General features: G+C 37.1%; 1 protein-coding gene across 4 annotated transcripts in view; it reads right to left on the bottom strand.

Annotated features, from left to right (window-relative positions):
- Positions 1–18,447, bottom strand: part of drp2 (dystrophin related protein 2) — a 119,258-nt gene that overhangs the window by 19,745 nt on the left and 81,066 nt on the right. For all 4 annotated transcript variants that reach the window (XM_081611750.1, XM_081611748.1, XM_008420714.3 and 1 more), the window contains 5 exons: positions 17,660–17,826; positions 16,343–16,454; positions 15,563–15,699; positions 9,979–10,044; positions 229–294 (listed from right to left, as the gene is read on the bottom strand). In XM_081611750.1, coding sequence (XP_081467876.1) covers positions 229–294; positions 9,979–10,044; positions 15,563–15,699; positions 16,343–16,454; positions 17,660–17,826 — 548 coding nt within the window. The remainder of the gene's footprint in view (positions 1–228; positions 295–9,978; positions 10,045–15,562; positions 15,700–16,342; positions 16,455–17,659; positions 17,827–18,447) is intronic.

The following is an 18,447-nucleotide window of genomic DNA, read 5'->3' as shown; positions in this document are numbered from 1 at the left end:
TGGGTCAGTCCCATTATGTGGACGATTACTTACATGATTACCCAGTCGTACAGTAACAGACCAACATGCATGTTCAAGCTGGAGCGCAAACATAACAGAAATGGCTGATGTCTTCAGGGCTAAAGGGCGCGCGCACGCACACACACACGCACGCACACACGCACGCACGCACACACACATAAAGCAGCGACTGTAATCAGGGCGTTTGTTGTGTGGCCACATACTCACAGGCTCTCGTCTGGAGACAGGCTATCCGTGAAGAATGAGCAATTCTGGTTTTCCATTTCTGCCAGTCTGTAAACAAACCCAAGTCAGTCAGTCAGTCAATGAATAAATGAATAAATAAATAAACTCACAATCAATCAATCAGGCGTGGTCTCTAGTGAACATCCCATTAAACAGAAATGTTTTCTGGAAAAACAGCCAAGAGTCAACAAATCAAAAAGTCAACCTGCAAAAAATACGACAGTAAAATTACTAAAGCTCTGGAAAACATCAAGAGCTCTGAGCCCCATTAAACCTCCTGGTTATTCCACCAAATATTCATTTCTAAACTCTTCCTGAGTTAAAACATTAGTTTTGTTGTTTCTAAATGAATATAAACTTGTTTTCTTTGAATTATTTGAGGTCTGAAAGTGCTGCATCTTTCTTATCATTTTGACCATTTCTCATTTTCTGCTAATAAAAACTAAATTATTTCTTTGAATCTCAAAGACATGTCAGTGGTTCATAGAATAAAAGAACAATGTTCATTTTACTCAAACATAAACCTTTAAAGAGTAAAATCAGAGAAACTGGTAGTTTTTCTATGATTTCTTAATATTTTCCAGAGCTGCACATTCATATCAAAATATCGCAAAACAACAAAAGAGGACTAGGACCACTGAAAAAAAAAAAAAAAAATTTTTTTTCTCAGAATTTTATTTTAAAAATGAAGAATTCTGAGGATTCAGTGATGCTGGTTGTTTATATAATCAGAAACAATTTCAAGAGGGCATGAAGAAGCTCTATTAGTATATTTAGAGCTAAAATTAACTTTAAATTGAATTGTTTCATTGCCAATTATTTCGATTTCCAGAATAGAAATAAGTCATTGAATTTTGTTTTTCTGCACAGAGCAGTCAGAAACTACAACTGATCTAAAGCAGAAAGACATGAAAGCTGCAGATTTATTCATGTGTTTATTTATCACACATACAAGTTTTGGTAACACTTTATTTGAAGGGGTGTGCATAAGACTGACATGACACTGTCATAAACATGACATAACACCTGTCATGAACATGAAGGAGTTTTTATTAATGTTTATGACAGCTGTCATGAAGTGTCATTTGGTAAATAATGACACTTTTAATGCAAAGTTGTTCTAAAAGTTGCATTAAAAGTCCTTTAAAAGTGCCAACTTTGCATGATTTTGTAAATAATGACAATTTAATGCAAAGTTGGCATTTTTTATGGACTTTTATTGCAACTTTTAGAGCAACTTTGCATTAAACTGTCATTATATGACACTTCATGACAACAGTCATAAACATTCATAAAGACTTCTTTATGTTCATGACAGATGTTATGTCATGTTTACGACAGTGTCATGTCAGGGTTAGGGTTAGGGTTAAAACTGTTACCCAAGTTTTTGTGGCAATGCAACATTCACCAAGACATTCAAATAGGACCATTTGAGAAATTAAGATGTTTGCCGAACTGAAATGTTACTAAACATGAACACCAAATTATATTTCGTTTATAATTTTATTGACTTTATCAAACATTCAATTCAAAACTAGGGGCTTGAATTCATCCATCTTGTTTACACGGCTACTAGAAAGGCTGGCAGCCTGGATGAGCAAAGCCTTCAGAAGTGTTTGAAGGCTCTTGCACCAGAACTTGTTGTTGCAGCAACATGTTCTCAGATTTTGAATAATTGCATCCAACCAGCAATAAACTGTCTAGAAACATCTGGCTCACAAGATTGCAGAATGGCAAAAATGCTTTTTTCGCCTTAGAGAAAGAGCTATGAAAATGTCCACAAGGACGGAGGATAAAACTGTACTGTGACTGTCTGGCAGCCTGCAGGCAATAAAAAGCCTTTTTAGAAATAAGCTCTTCTGAAATGTAAGCCTGTGAGGAGGCAGAGTGAGCGGTTTGGGGGTGTTTCAGAACGAAGGACTGATTTGACTTTCAGTGGACAGCCGTGCTTCACAAGCTGTAAACTGTTTACTTGATAACATCAAATACAGGGAGGTGGTGAGAATAAAACAACCGAGTTGTTAACCTGATAATGGAAGAAAACCAGAGGTGAACAAGCAAAACCATATTTTTATTCAATATTTTTTTTTTATTTAAATTGACATTGAAAGAGATTTGTTTTAAATAAATATATGAATGATATTTTTTATGCTGTTTGTGGATGCATCTATGCTGCAAATATTCCTGCTATTATTATTCTGCCAAACTTTTCCGGTTTGAACTTCTAGTCACAGAGTTAAGCTGCTTGCATGTAGTTTCACTTTTTAAGACCTTGGATTTTATTGCTAATGGATCAATTTTGTGAAAAGTCATATTGCGTAACTACAGACTGCTTTTGCATATTGCTTCATTTTACAGTGTTCTACATAAACCATAATGTTTATGGGTTTTATTGAATGATTAAATATTAAATATATCTACAAGGACCAACTATTTTTATCAGATACTCCTTCAGTCTCTGCTTCTCACCTTTGGCCACAAAGATTTAAAGTTATAGTTGCTCTCAAAACAGACCGATGTTAAAATGCCTGATTCATTCATTGGTTGGTGACACTGTGGGCAGGAAGGATCTGCAGTACCAGTCAGTCTTACATTGAATCTGAGGAGGCTTCTGACTGAAGACTGTAGGAAAGTCTCAGATCTGTCATGATGAGTTAACATTTTAATATCCAGGCAGACGCTATACAGTGTGCAGCTGTTTAATAAATTAGTTTTTTGAATTCTTGACACTACATCCATTGATAGCTACACCAATGATCCTGTTTAGTTCATTTTAATCCAATTATAGTCAGTTTGTCTTGACAGTTTGGTTCGTCAGAGGAGGCGTGAATCAATCGAACTTCAGAGCGAGTTGGAGTCTCATCCGCCTGAAAACCTCAGCCTCAGTTCGTTTAAAGTAAACTGGGATGGTTTGAATGTATGTGAACACCAAGCAGACCAAAGAACGCTCTGAAAGCAGGGAATTCTGGGTAAATGCAGCCAAACCAAACACATGAGTGTAGCAATAGAGGGAGAAACAACTTGTGGTGTTTTACCAAAGACAAAAAAGAAATCCTACAACTGGTCAAATCTGACGGCACTCCACTTTTGTTCACATTTTGTGAAGAAGGAAGTTGCATTTATGACTTCTTCTGAGGTTTTTGTTATTTCCTTCAGTAGTTCTTGGTGCAGCACCACCACAGGCGAGGAGGGGAACAAGTTTTTCAATTAGTTTGGATCGTTTCACACCAGCTGAAATTATAAATCTTGCAACTTGTTGCCCAATTTCTACTGAGTCTCCTGAACTACCAGGTGTGGAAACACCCTGAGAACACCATGCTAGTCTCTTATTCATGAAAATATTGGTTTGTTCTTTAAATATTGTGATTTATCACCTGGAAGAAGCAACTCATTGCACTGCGAAAACACAAGATCTTACCAAGTATTTCTGATGTAGTTTCTAATAATCACTTCATATTATTGAAAAGGTCTCGTTCCAATGGCAGATTATTTCACTTAAAACATTTTCCAGTGTTATAAGTGAAATAATCTGTCAGTTGAACCAACTTAAACATGCAAAATAAGTAAAGAAAGAAATAAAACCTCTTTGGGTTATTTTTGAGTTATTTTCACATGGTAACATCAACATCTGCTGGTTCTGGTTGTATCTGTTGGTCTGAATGTTTAATAAAGAGACGTTTTCATATGCAATCCTGTCTCCACTGAAAGATACTACAAAAACAAACATGCTGTTAAATGATCGATTTTCAACCAGTTTTCTGTGTTAAGAATGTAAACATGTTTTCACTGAGGATCTTTAAAGGGGTATGTATAACTTTAAATTAACATTTGTTATCGCTGTGGCTGCATACTAAATAGAGCGAGGTGCATTTGAGAATGAATTAAAAGGGAATGCAAACACTGCAAATGGAAAAAAAAAATTACCACGTAATTTTGGTCTAATTTCTTGTGGAAATATGTTAGTTCACTTGAAGAGAAACCAAACTTCAAGCTTAACCTTTCAGCTTGGTTTAAGCCAATAATTACTGAATATAGACTTTTAAAAAGTACTGGATCCGATGGTAGATTCTAACATTTTTCCAATGTTATAAGAGAAACAATTTGCCAGTGGGACTAGCACTTTTCCATCACATTAAGGGATTATTAACTTTAAAAAAGCTCCTATTTCTTGCTGAAAAGTTACTTGTAAGTCAGTTTTGTCTTATTCCAAGTGTAAAAAGATGTTTCCACTTGAAACTAGACTAAAATTACTTGGTAAGGTTTGTGTTTTTGAGGCATGATGAAAACGTATGACCAGCATTCAGACTGCATGCCAGCAGACCTAAACGTTTGCAGCAGCTTTCCTCCAGCAGAGAGATTCGCTCCAGACTGCATCATGTTCTGCAGCGTTGTCAGCTGAAGCAGTGAGGAGTGAAAGCAGCACCGGGTAGTGATTTAGAGGCTGTCTGCACTGTCCAAGCTACATCCTATTTCTTTTCATTTTCCAACGCGACCGCAGCTCTGAGAAATGTTGGATTTATCCGTGTCGTGGCACAGGAGTCCTGGCACGGTGAACCTCACTGCTCGTAATTCAATCCGCAACACTATTCATCAGGAGGGGTCCTAAAACCTCAAGACTGAGTCAGGGACAAGAGTAAATGAGAAAGAAAAGGGCAGAATGTAATAGCACACAGTAGTGTGTGTGGGCTCTGGTGTGCACAAGCTGGTGTTTAGCTTTTTGTACATAATATTGGATGTGAAAGGAAATGAGAAATGAGAGAGCGCGAGCGAGAGCGAGAGCTGGAGAGGAGAAATCCTGCCTGAGCTTCAAGGGGCTTCTTTATTATCTCCTTCTCATCTCTCCTCTGTGAGATGTCACAGCAGCGGTGATGATGAAAGGAATGAAGTTCGGCATCAATGAATAGGGAAGAGCGCGCTGAGAGATACACACGTAAAAAGCAGAAAAGAGAAAGGAGGCCGTGTCTGCGTTTGAAGTGTACAAATATGACATTTGTAACCTCAAACTTCAAATACAAATATGGTGTTTGAGATGAATGAAGGATTTATAAAACGGCAGGAATAAATTTGGCGATATTTAATGTAAAACATCTTTGAGGAAGGTGGACTTCTGCGCCTCCTCTGCGGCTTAGAAAGTCTGGCTCAAGGCAAGGGAGTTTGGAAAATTACACATTTCCTCAAAAAATACATCTAAATGTAACTAGCACAGTTGGAAAAGGAAGTAGTTACAGACGTACGAAAAAGGAAAAATAAATTTGGAGATGTTGAATTATTTTATGCAGAAAGAGAACAGAACAGCAAAGTTTTCTCATCTAGAAACTTATTTAGTGACCAGAGGAAAGTCGAGTTTTCTTCAACACTTAACCTCTGCAACTTAACAGAGGAGGAGATTTTCTTTTTTGCTACTTTGAAAAGGTTATTTCTTCAAAGTGCTGTGGGGGTGGAGGCAGAAGTAAGAAAGTGAAAAACATTTTTTTACATTTTTTGTTATTCTACAAGTAAGAATTTAAACAGAGTCAGCCAATGAATAAGTATTAAATTACGACATCTATGAATTTCCTTAGAAAATGCAAAAGTAATGTAAATATTTATAACACTTCCTCTCAGTCGCCTACCTATGACAAAGAGCAGCGGTGGGATTGGTTTGCACTCATCCGTACAGAGAGGATTTTTAGGTTTTTGATGCGAAAGTCAAGCCACGGAGAAAAAATGATATTTTTTAAGCTGCAGCTTAAGTAGGCCTCTTTTCAGCTGATGGAGTCTTAAAACGAGCTGCTGTTGAACTGCTGGAGTGGAATTGCAAAGTCTCAAATGGAAAAACTTCCCTGAAGTCAGACTTGGAAAATAAAATGGTTCTCATCAACTTTGTTACCAAAATCCAATATGGCTGCCAGGTGTCTAAAAAATACCCTAAAACATACAATATAATATGCATTTTCAAACATATTTCCTTCATGTTCAAATGTATAAAGACCTTGTGTGTTGCAGGGTTTCCCCCAGTGTTTTATAAGCCTGGCGGCCCGCCATGCTTTCCTGGCTCCCCTCCAGGCCAAGCGTTGCTTGTTTTTGGTTTTAGAAAAATTAATAACCAAAAAAATTAAATAATAATTAAATAATAATCCAGATTGCAAGTGTCTCTGTTGCTCTGAGTGTTTCACTGGCGGAGCAAATTTATTCCTGAAAGTTTATAGTTTATGCATTTAAAGCCAGAGAGTGGACCAATCACAAAGCTGCCGCCGAATGATCTCCGCCCTCCTTTCACTCACACAGGCTGACGTGTATGGATATTTACATCAACCCCCTGTGTGGAATTATGTTTCTTTGGCGAACCCCACATCAAGGTTAAGAGTTTAAAACCCACTGAGTTAGCTCTGGTTACGCAGCTCTATGTGAACAGCAGGAATAACGTGTAGCTGAGCTTTCAGACGTATGATGAGGGAGCGGTGAGAATGATTTGTATTATATAACAAACAATTATTTGGGGTGTTTACATCTCTGTCTTCCCTGTAAAGTTCATGGTCCCAGTTGGCCGGAGCTTTTTACTGGTTAACGAACCAGCGCTGACCTCATCGTGCAGGTTCAGCCCGGTGAGGAGCTTTCACGCTCGCTTCACCAGACAAAGACACACCTGCAGTTTGTTAAAGTTTTATACGTTTTTTTGATTTGGAAAAAAATATTCTTGCCTGATTTTGTTGGGGTTTTTTTTGTTACTTATATGAATTGTTGTCATTTCTGACAATAATTCATATAAAAATACCAACATTTCCAGTTAACTTTAACTGGTCCATATTTTGGTCCATCTGATGATGTAAATTTTAAATATTAAATGTAGACTTTTTAACAAATATTTTTTTATTCATACTTGAATAATGTTTTGGACGACTAATTTTTACTTTTACTTGAGTAATAGTATAGTATAGTATAGTATAGTATAGTATAGTATAGTATAGTGCGGTGTAGTGTGGTATAGTATAGTATAATATAGCACAATATGACATAATATTACAGCATAGTATAGTATAGTATAGTATAGCATAGTATAGTATAGCATAGTATAGTATAGCATAGCATAGTATAGTATAGTATAGTATAGTATAGTATAGTATAGTATAGCATAGTATAGTATAGTATAGCATAGCATAGTATAGTATAGTATAGTATAGTATAGTATAGTATAGTATAGCATAGTATAGTATAGTATAGTATAGTATAGCATAGCATAGCATAGTATAGTATAGTATAGTATTGTATAGCATAGTATAGCATAGTATAGTATAGTATAGTATAGTATAGTATAGCATAGTATAGTATAGTATAGCATAGTATAGTATAGCATAGTATAGTATAGTATAGTATAGCATAGTATAGTATAGTATAGTATAGCATAGTATAGCATAGTATAGTATAGCATAGTATAGTATAGTATAGCATAGTATAGTATAGCATAGTATAGCATAGCATAGTATAGTATAGTATAGTATAGTATAGTATAGTATAGTATAGTATAGTATAGCATAGTATAGCATAGTATAGTATAGTATAGCATAGTATAGTATAGCATAGTATAGTATAGTATAGTATAGTATAGTATAGTATAGTATAGTACAGAGTAAAAATGAGAAATAAATTACAGCCAAATATCATCCAGTTTTTCTTTAAAACAGGCACTTTGACACGCTCACAGACAAACGTGCGTTTACCTCAACGGATGAACTCTGAACACGCAGACCTGCCAGTAACGGTAACTTTTATTTTGATGTAAGCTTGGTTTTCCACTGCTGTTCAAAGAACAGTGAGTGGAGATTACGACTGACAGTGAATTCAAATAAGAACTGCATTGCGCTCGTAAAAGGAAAGGAAACCAATGAAGCAGGAGAAAATAATGCGTCAAGTCAGAATAAAAGTAAGAGACCATATCAAAGACTATCTGTCCCGATAATGACTCCACTCGAATCATGTTAATGAACAAGTGAGTTCGGTCTTTGCTCATTTTCTCCCCCCATGTGAATAAAAGTGTAGCTGTCGCTGTAATCATCCAGTACAGCAGATCAATGGGCCGTCTTTTACCACAGTGATTCAGAGAAGTCTAATATAAATAGCTGCTAATTTCACTAATATCACAGAGTGAAAAAAGTAAAGAGCAAAACTGGAAGTTAAAGGATCTTGCCCCATGAGACAATTTGATTTAAACTCAGATAACTATGGTGGTTTGCAAAATTATTTAGTTTTTGTGTTTTCAGATTTTGTCACATTGCAACTGCAGACCTCAATTTATTTACTGGGATTTTAGCAAATAGATCAACACTAAAAACTTCACAATCATAAATGGAAGCTGAAAGATGTGCAACAGACTGAATGAGTTAAGAATTTATACTTTTTATTTCTATTTTACACATGAAGGAACTTATTCTTGAAACCTGGTGATCACAGAATCTATGATGATGATTCCAGCATAGAGAATAAATGAACTGCAAAAACACAAAATATTACAAAGTAGTTTTGGTCCAGTTTGTCGTGCAAATATCTTAGTACACTTGAATTAAGACAAAACTAACTTACAAGTAATGTTTATGTAAGACACAGGAGCTTGTTTTAGGTCACTGATTCCTTAATATTGATGAAAAAGTATTAGCTCCTCTGGCAGATTATTTCACTTAAACATTTTCTCCAATGTTTTCCCATATTATATGTGAAATATTAATAATAAACAATAAATAATGTCTTCTTTTAAGTGTCCTAAGCTGTTTGCACTAGAAACTAAGCCAATATTACTTGGTAAGATTTTGTGTTTTTGCAGTTCAGATATTTTCAGGTCCCAAACTAAAAATCACAACCCACAGGCTGTTTGAACAAAATTATATTGAATATGACGAAACCAATGAGATATAAGAGGATGTGGCAGAAAATATTTTAAAAAACAGAGAGAAAGGGATAAGAATGAAGGGAACAAGAGGCAAAATAAATGTGCAGGAGGCAAAAGAAGAAAGGGATCAAAGACAAAGGCAAACAAAGAAGAGTTGGAAGGAGAAAACAGGGTGAATGCAAGGGGGTAAAGATGAAAATAGTGCCTGCTCTCATTGCTGTCTGCTGCTCTTGTTTTGGCAGGATGTAAAGTGAGTAGATCCTCAGGGAAGTATTACACAATAGCACACATACAAGCACATGAACACTCTCTTCCCATTCATGCACCGCAGGCACATTGGAGAGGGATCTACGTGTCCAGCTATGCCCACAGTGCAGCTCTGCCAGCAGTGTGGGAGTCCAGGACTGTGGCCTGTTTATAACCTGTCACCGAGACTCTAATCTACACCGACAGCTCCCAGGTGACCAATGGGCTCACTGCCCCGGCAAGTGACGGGCCGCTGGGCAGGCTGAACCCTGCTAACCTTCACAGACACTCACAGGGAAGAGCAAACTGCTACGCTTCTGTTCAAATGTGTGTGTGTGTGTGTGCGTGCGTGCGTGCGTGCGTGCGTGTGTGTGTGTGTGTGTGAGTGAGGGGGAAGAGTGACTGCAGCCTCCGAGCTGGCCAGAGTACAAGAAATTAAATCAATACCACAATCAGCAAAGACTAAAAGATTAGTGAGGGAGGAGAACGGGTGGACGGAGTACAGAGAGGGTGCATTAGGAGGAAAGGGGGATTATATGAAGAGGGGAAGTGGAAGAGAAGGAGAGAATGCTGTACAGTAATGAGCTGATATATATAGCAGCAGCACGGCGGAGCAAGGCTCGTACCTGCTGGCGTAGTGTTCAATCCTGCTGTGTGTGTCTGCATGGGGCAGCCTGGGTGAGGAGCAAGGGCTGAAAAGAAGCAGATTCAAAGTCATTATTCCTCAGTAAAAAAACACCTTAGTTCAAGATGAAACCGTACAAGAGGCCAGCATGTGAGACACAGCAGGGGGGAAACAGAAAGTTACTGCAGGCATTTGGTTCTGGTGGGAGAATTTAAGAGTTTGTGATTAGAAATGCTCACTTTATTCTTCTGCCATGATGAAAATGGGAAATGTCACAAGCTGTGTTTCCAACACTGTAAAAAGGATTTTTGGTCTAGTTTCTAGTGCAAATATCTTAGTTCACTTGAAATAAGACAAAATGCCTTACAAGTAACCTGTCAGCAAGATATAGTTACTTGTTTTCAGCAAATGATTCCTTAATATTGATGAAAAATTTATAGTTCTATTGGCTGATTATTTCACTTATAACATGGGACAAAATTCTTGTTAAAAGTAAAATAGTCTACAACTAGAACCTTTTCATCAATATTAAGGAATTATTGACTTAATACCAGCTATTATTTCTTGCTGAAAAGTTACTTTTGTCTTAATTTAAGTGTACTAAAATATTTCCACTAGAAACAAGTCCAAAATTACTTGGTAAAATGTTGTGTTTTTACAGTGCACTGACCATATAACTGCACAATTTGACATTTCCAAAATAAACTTATTTAATGGAAACATTTTTTCAATAACTGGATGTTGCCTCTTGTCACTTTGACCGGCAGAGGCTCTGCGTTAGTAAGGAGGAAGTGAGGCGACAATATGTCTTTGAGGTGTTTTTATTCAGGAGCTCCAAGTTACACCAACACCCTCTCTCACAGTGAAACAAAGCAGCTTACATTTATACCTGAGGCAAGTTCCAACACTTACACCAGGTAAAGGGGTGATCACAAAAAGACAAACAAGAAACAAACACTACTTACACAAACCTAACAAACAATAAATTATCCAACAAATATTTACATGCATGCAGATGGTTAAAACTAAACTAATCTAAGGTCAATCAAAAAGTAAATGCAACTAAATATAAATCCTCAGAGTATTACCCCTCTTAATGGAAGATGGTATGCTCCAGGAGCATTCGTCTCCCTTTCTGCTCCATCTTGCTGAGACACACCCAGAAAGGCAAGTACTCAAACAATTAACTCAAATTAAACCAATCAGAAACAAACTGACATTTTCCCCCACATTCTCTGAACAGGAAAGATGGCCAGTCTCCCTACCCAACAAGAATGTTTACTAAATGTCACAATGTAACTGAAATAAAGCACCAATACAAAACACATTTGAATTGTAAATAAACAACATCAATAATCAATATGGGATGGAACACCTGGTCTCCATCACACCTCTGGACAGCAGGAAGAAGTTGGAGGATGACGGCGTGGAATAATTTTTTAATGACTTACCACGTGAACAAACTTATTCACATGTGATTTTAACTGCGTTTCTTATTTAATGGAAACACCTCAATTACAAAATCATGTTTTTTTTCAACATTAGCGAAACATTGACAAAGTTTTGCACACATTTGTAATGGAAACCCAGCTGATGACAAACGATGTAAATCTGATTATGTCCGATCAGAAAGAGTTTTCATCGTGTTTGGTCTCCAAGCTCCTTCAATATTTGTCCTGACTTCCTTCTTACATGGAAAAAACTCATGTTCAGATAGAGGTGGAAGTATTTATGGACCTTTCTCATTCAAATACAAGTAAATAAAGTCATGAAGACACCAAGTCAACAGCAGTAAAGGCACAGTTACCTTGAAAATGTACTTTACTGATCACATGATTTTAATGGTAACCAAGTTAGATTATCAGTTACTTTCAGCTGCCAATAATCTCCCCCTCTTGCTGGTTTTGGACCTAAGTTTAATTCTTTTATTTTTAGTTTGGGACCTCCTGCCTCTGCTTTGCACCACCTGGTGGGACTTGATCTGTCAGTCTGACTGCGCCGTGCTGCGACTCCAAATGTTTCTTCAAATGCAATGTGATATTTTTAAAGCTAGAAAGGTTGGAAGGCTATTCTAATCAGAGTGCAACACTAAATGATTATATGCAAGTTGTTTTTTTAAGTATTAATGTTTGTGTCATTTTGCTCAAGGAAATTGTGAAAGGAGAGTTTTAAAAATAAGGAGTAACGTTTGTCTGACATTGTTGCTGCATTTTCTAACACAACTCTGGACTTAGTCAGCCGCTGTTTCCTACTTCTCCATGTTATCTGATCCTCAGAAAGTCTCATATCTGTTCTGAGTAATGTTTCTTTAATTTTAGAGGTTATAAAACAGTGACACAATCCGGTGAAACGTGAACTCATGCTACATCATTCTGGGTGCTCTTGTAACCTGAGGCTACTGCTTCATGGTTTTTATCTCGCTGCTCCGGTTCTGCGTTTCTTTTCCAGCAGACTTGCTCATGAGAAATGTGCCTGAATCAGAGTGAGATCACAAGACTAATGTCATGAACACAGAGAAGTGACTTCAAACCATTTTGGTGATTATCAGAAAACATCAGCAAGAAAACACAACAAATAAAAGTAGATGAAAATAAAAACCTATTTTATGTTTGAATCACTTCAATTTCAAAGCAATATGTATATTTCAGGAAGCCGCAGATATTTCAGAGTTGACTCATTATAATTGTTCAGTTTCATTTCAATTTATGAAACATGAAAAAAACATTTTTTATCCTCAGTAAACTTTTTTAAAGTAAAATAAAAACTTTTCACAGTAGCAAAAACACAAAAGTATTTTTATCTTGTTTTGCTAAATGTTGGGCAACAGCAGAAATCTCACTTTTAAAAAACACAACAAAAGGCTCAAAATGTTAATTTTTGTCCTGTTTTTTTTAAATGACAGCAGTTTGTGCATAAGCAGAGTATAAACAGTGACAACATAATTTATTCGCTTTAATGCACAGATGTTTTCTGACATTTACCTTCTTATTTCATAAACTGTATTGCATGAATATTGTGAGCCATTGTAATATCTATTAAAGCAATAATGTTGCTATTTTTCCATGTTTGCAGCCTTTTATCACAATAAAGCAGAAGTTGTTCTAGTGTTTCTCAAACACTAACGAACCACCTCACTTAACATTACCCTGCAATAACACAACATCTTAATGTACACAACCTGAAACAAAACCATTAGCCTCTTAACTCATCGTATTTGTTTGTCCTAATGTGAAGAGTGGTGCTGATTTGCAATTGTGACCGACACAGTAAAACCATGAACACGTCTACTAGGGACGTTTTGAGTTATTTACAAAAGTTCTTTACTACAAGTATTGTGTGAACTAATAATGTTTTCAGGCTATTTGTAATTGAGAAGCATAATAAAAGAAAAACAGAATGAGATGCATTGGCAAAAACATTTTCTTTCAGCAGGTAGATAGCCTGACGTAAATAGTTTTATTTTAGGTGCTAAGATGCAGTTAGTCAGCGTGGGGCGCAGCTCTGCTCACCATAATGTCGCGTTAAGGTTTTCTTTTTAGTGACCCGGTTTTAAGTCACTTATCCGTCATTATTTTTACACATAATCTTTTGGTAAGTTAACTGTAGCTTCACACAGCTAACTTAAGTCCCGGCAAATAAACGGTTGTTTATATGCAGTACCTCGTGGACCACGAGGCGCCAGCGGACCACCAGTGGTCCAAGGACCACAGTTTGAGAAAGATTGAGTTAGAGGGTAAATAGAACCAGAACATTTTAAGCATTTCCTTCTCCGATATAAAGAAGCCAATGTGATTACAAATCTGTTAAAAACCTTTACATGACTTTTTCATTCTGTAGTAACACCAACATTGGGAGCCATTTGTTTTGTTTCATCTTATTGTTTCCTTTCCAATTATTTTCTTGCAAGATAGAAGAGCTTAGGGGAAAACGTAAATGTTTGTTTTATCTTTAATGTAAAAAATAAAATGCATTGGGAACCTGTAGAAAGACTTAATCAAATGCAGATCGCAAAATCTTGGGTAGATAGAAATATTTCTGGGTCTGTGTGTCCTTTTTACTCTCCCACTCTCTCCCACCGACACCATTTCTCCCCAGTTTCTTCCTTCTTGTTCAATAATCAACTCTGACCTCAACCGAGGCCAGTGAGGCCGTCAGGGATTTATATTTTGTTTTGGATTCTTTTGTGACCTCCTGAATGAGCCGATGTGAGGGTTTACCACTGATCCATATTTTCTCCATTTGTGGATAATAGCTCTCGCCGGTATGAAGGAGTTTTGAAGCCTTAGAAACAACTCTAACCCTTGACTGAAGGATCATTCAGGTGTGATGCTTTGGAGATATTTTAGTCCTGTTGTCAGAAAGATAAGTGATTTCTTGTTTGTACCTTTCTGGCGGTACTCAGGTCTGGAGAGTGAAATCTAACCTAGTTTTTCATAAAATGTTCACAGAGACAATTATATTTTCACAGAGGGCCAAGTTTGTTTTAAGTGTTTTTTTTATCAGCTTAAAAATGACATGATGCGTATAGCAATCATTTTGTGTTGTACATCTGTTTTATAATATATTTACCACCAATGACAAAAAACATTTTCACTTTTCTTCAAAATTCACCAACTACACAAATCTTGTTAAGTAGTAAATAGTATAAGATAAGTAATATTTCAAAAGAGCTGAAGAAATCTTATGTTTTTTGAACAATAACTATTTGTTGTCATCGGTTGCTAAGAGACGAGCTCGTTTTTCTGGTAATAAACTGCTACACTCATCTCACACCAAACACCAAATTAATAACATGTAATGTTATTGTTTATAAAACATAAACACTATTGAATTATTGCTTATCTGAGTAGACACAGGAAATTTACAGTTGGTAAATTTTACAAAAGTAAATATCAGATGTTTACTTCGTGGCACTTGGTTACCAGAAAACGTGCTCGTCGCTTGGTAACAGATTAAGAACAAATATTGTTACTGTTCAAAAAGAATAACATTTCTTCTGCTCTTTTGAAATACTACTTAAGTTACTTAAGATTTGTGTAGTTGGTATATTTTTCAGGGAAGTGAAAATGTTTTTTGTCATTGGTGGTAAATATATTATAAAACAGACATTCAAGGCAAATGTAAAAATCTGATTTTTATTTCGTAGCAGTTCGTTACCAGAAAACACGTTCATCTCTTAACACCAAATCAATAACACGTAATGTTATTGTTTGTAAGACATAAGCTCTTCTGAAATACTGTTTATCTGCTTAGACACAAGAAATTAACAGTTGGTAAATTTAGCAAAACAAAAAATCAGATGTTTACTTTGTGGCACTTGGTTACCAGAAAACGCGCTCGTCGCTTAGCAACAGATTAACAACAAATATTGTTATTGTTCAAAAAACATAAAATTTATTCTGCTCTTTTGAAATACTACTTACCTTATACTATTTGCTACTTAAGAATTGTGCAGTTGGTGAATTGTGTTTAAAAGATCCCCTTTGATTTGTCTCAAGTAAATAAATGTATACAGTTCTGCCTGCCTGCATAGCGGAGCATCTGAGAAAAGACACAAAGGGATGGATGTGTGTTGTGGGACTCACGTCTCAGAGCTTTCAGCTTCCAGTACAGATTGCACAGGCAGGTAACCTCTCTGCGGGTGCTTTGTAAAGTACTGCTTTGACCTGAACTTGTTCTTCAGAGTCTTAGCGAAGTCCCTCATCTTCTCTCCCGAGGTTGTCTGCCGCCGTCCAGGGAAGCGCGTGGAGGAGGGGGCGAAAAGTGGAGGTTGAAGCACAGGGCATGGATGATTGAAAGACAAATTGCACTGCTTTAGAGTTGCCATCTCCAGAGACCATCTCATGTAAAATTTATCCACTTTTTTCCCTCCAATACTAATGTTTCCTTCTATCCACTGTCTCTACGTTATTGCTCTGTTTAAAATCTTCCGTTTTTCATCATATCTGTCAGAGTAACTTTTATATGCTTGCCTGCTGCGGGAACTGTACCCTGCTATATAGAAACATTTTTGCAGAAAATAAAAATACTGCTGGATTTTACGTCTTGAAATTGTACTGATCTTATCACATTTGCAATCACTGTACTGATTATTCATGGGTTTTCCTGAACGTTTGTGCTCCAAACATCCCTTTAAATGAACCAAAGATTTGTCAAAAATCAATTTTTCTACTAAGTGACTCTCTCTCCATTTATTCTACAGAGCTGGACAAAAAGATACAGTCGATAAGATCCTTAATTCATGCTTGGCAGAAGAAATAGGGAGTTAGGAGTATGTATTTTGTTCTTGAGTAGAGTTGAGCTTCATCTCTCCCTAAAGACTTGAATTTGTATTCTGGTAAAGCGGTGCATAATGCTCGTCTTACTGGGGTGTAGTACTCCATGATGGGGTAGTGTAGCTTCTTGCCCTTGCTTGTGCGGCCGGTTAGAAAACATGTCTGGCAGATGTCCACATTGAACTGCTTCAAACTGCGATACCTGTCGAGATCAATAAAACAGAGACTTTAACGATGTTTGCAGGAGAACTGAATGGAGTGGTAGAGTGGCTGCATGTGTGCGTGTGTGTGTGTGTGTGTGTGCGTGTGCGTGAGTGTGCGCGCGCGCGTGTGTGTGTATTTTTATCTCAGCCATGCTGTAGAGGCTTATATTTCTTTGCACACTCACACAAAAGACGTTTGATTTCCTATACAAAACCCTGGGATTTTGGGGTTGTTAAAATGACTAATAGGCTTAACTTAAGTTTAGGACAAATCTTAATGAAATCTCTCAAATCAATATAATGACTTCAGGAGAAACAGCAAAAGAAATATCTTGGAACAACACAAAAAATCCATACATTTCACAATAACCTAACAACAGAAAACATCAAATTTATTTGCTTATTTAATATATGTAAATTATCATTCTTAGAATTCTAATTTTAAGTCCCTTCTAATAATCGGCTAAAGGTTCTTGTCAATTTAAATTTAAATAATAAACTGCTGCTGGCCACGCCCCCAACTCAATGTTTACAGTCACACATGAAAACGGCTGCAAAAAATTACCCAAACTTACATCTTTGAAAAGCAGAAGTAGAGCCTCCTGCAAAAGCAACAAGAATGCAGCAACTAGTTTCTGAAGGGTAGGTCAACAATAAAACACTTGTCTTTCCCAGCAGCCATTGTACAGCGCATACAGTGGGTAAAATCAGCTGACCAAACATGCTGGAGCTCCACTTGGATTGCTAAGTTATGGGCTAGGATTGGTGGGTGTTGCTAGGTAACGGGCCAGTGTGAGATTTTTGAAATGGCTCTTTTTCCAGACACCAAAAATCATTAACTTATTAAAAAAGTAAAAAAAAACTGATGGATTTATTTTTTTTTAACTCTTGGACAGTTTTTAGAAGCAGCTGAAACCCAAACCAAAGTATAAAAATGTGCAAAATGTGAATTCTGTATAGTAGCTCTAATACTGCTTTACAAAGGCCCCAAAGTTATGTTTCTTTCTGACACAGTTAAAAGGTGCAACAAGGACAGATATCTGTTTATCACAGATTTTTGGTTACCTGATAAGGCAAAAGTCTAATTTCCCACTTCTAAAAAATTTTTTTTTAAATCATCTGTTTTAATCATTTGATCCACTAACAATATCTTTACATGTGAATATCCATTTGGATGAATTGAATGCCCAGCAGTCATGCCTACCTGAAACCCTTAATGGGGCATTGTTTGCAGACGTAGCATTTGGCCTGATGCTTGGTGGACTCTGCTGCAGCTACGCGGTGCAGGACGGGCAGCCAAACCATCGACTGGGGCTCGAGGCTCATCCATTCCAGGAAATGAGACACCTCAATGGCAGGTTTCCCAGGGGCCTGTTAGGGAAAGGTAAGAGAGACAAGAGACTGTAAACAACCCAAATATAGACCAACAGGAGGCCATGTTCTCAAAGCAATAAAAACAGCAACAGTTCTTTCCTGCTTAAAGGCAGTTTCAGCTAAAACGTTCCAATATTGAAGAGAGCGCACAGCATTAAATCTTTCATGTAGCATATATGCTTAAGCATTTACAAAGCTAAAAATATAACAGACATAAATTATACAGGGGTTACTGAGAGTTTGCATGTTCTCTCTCTCCTGAAGAAAGCTTGAAAAAAAAGGAAGAAAAAAGAAAGCCATCCTAATAAAGGAATAACTCACCAAGCACTCAAAATCCGTGATGTGCTAAATTCTCATTAAGTCTGCATCAGAGATGCATTAAGAAGTTGATTTCCCCCTGGGCTGCCCCCACTGCTCAAGCAGGGTAACATAATAAATGTATGTGAGTGTGTGCAGTGATCACAGGCGGAGAGGTGCTCAGAGATGTGGGGTCTCCGGGGATGGAGGAGCTCCTCTCTGTTAGCAGGGTACCCAGCCTGGCTCCCTGTGGGAGGTCGAATGGCAGCTTCTTACACACCAAAACACCTGGAGCTGGAGCTGGAGCTGCTCACGCTGCTC

This window comes from Poecilia reticulata, chromosome 10 (genome assembly GCF_904066995.2).
Source record: "Poecilia reticulata chromosome 10, P_reticulata-male-v2, whole genome shotgun sequence".
Lineage (NCBI taxonomy): Eukaryota > Metazoa > Chordata > Actinopteri > Cyprinodontiformes > Poeciliidae > Poecilia > Poecilia reticulata.
The sequence above is the reverse complement of the archived record's forward strand: the minus strand, read 5'-3'. Positions and strand labels throughout refer to the sequence as shown.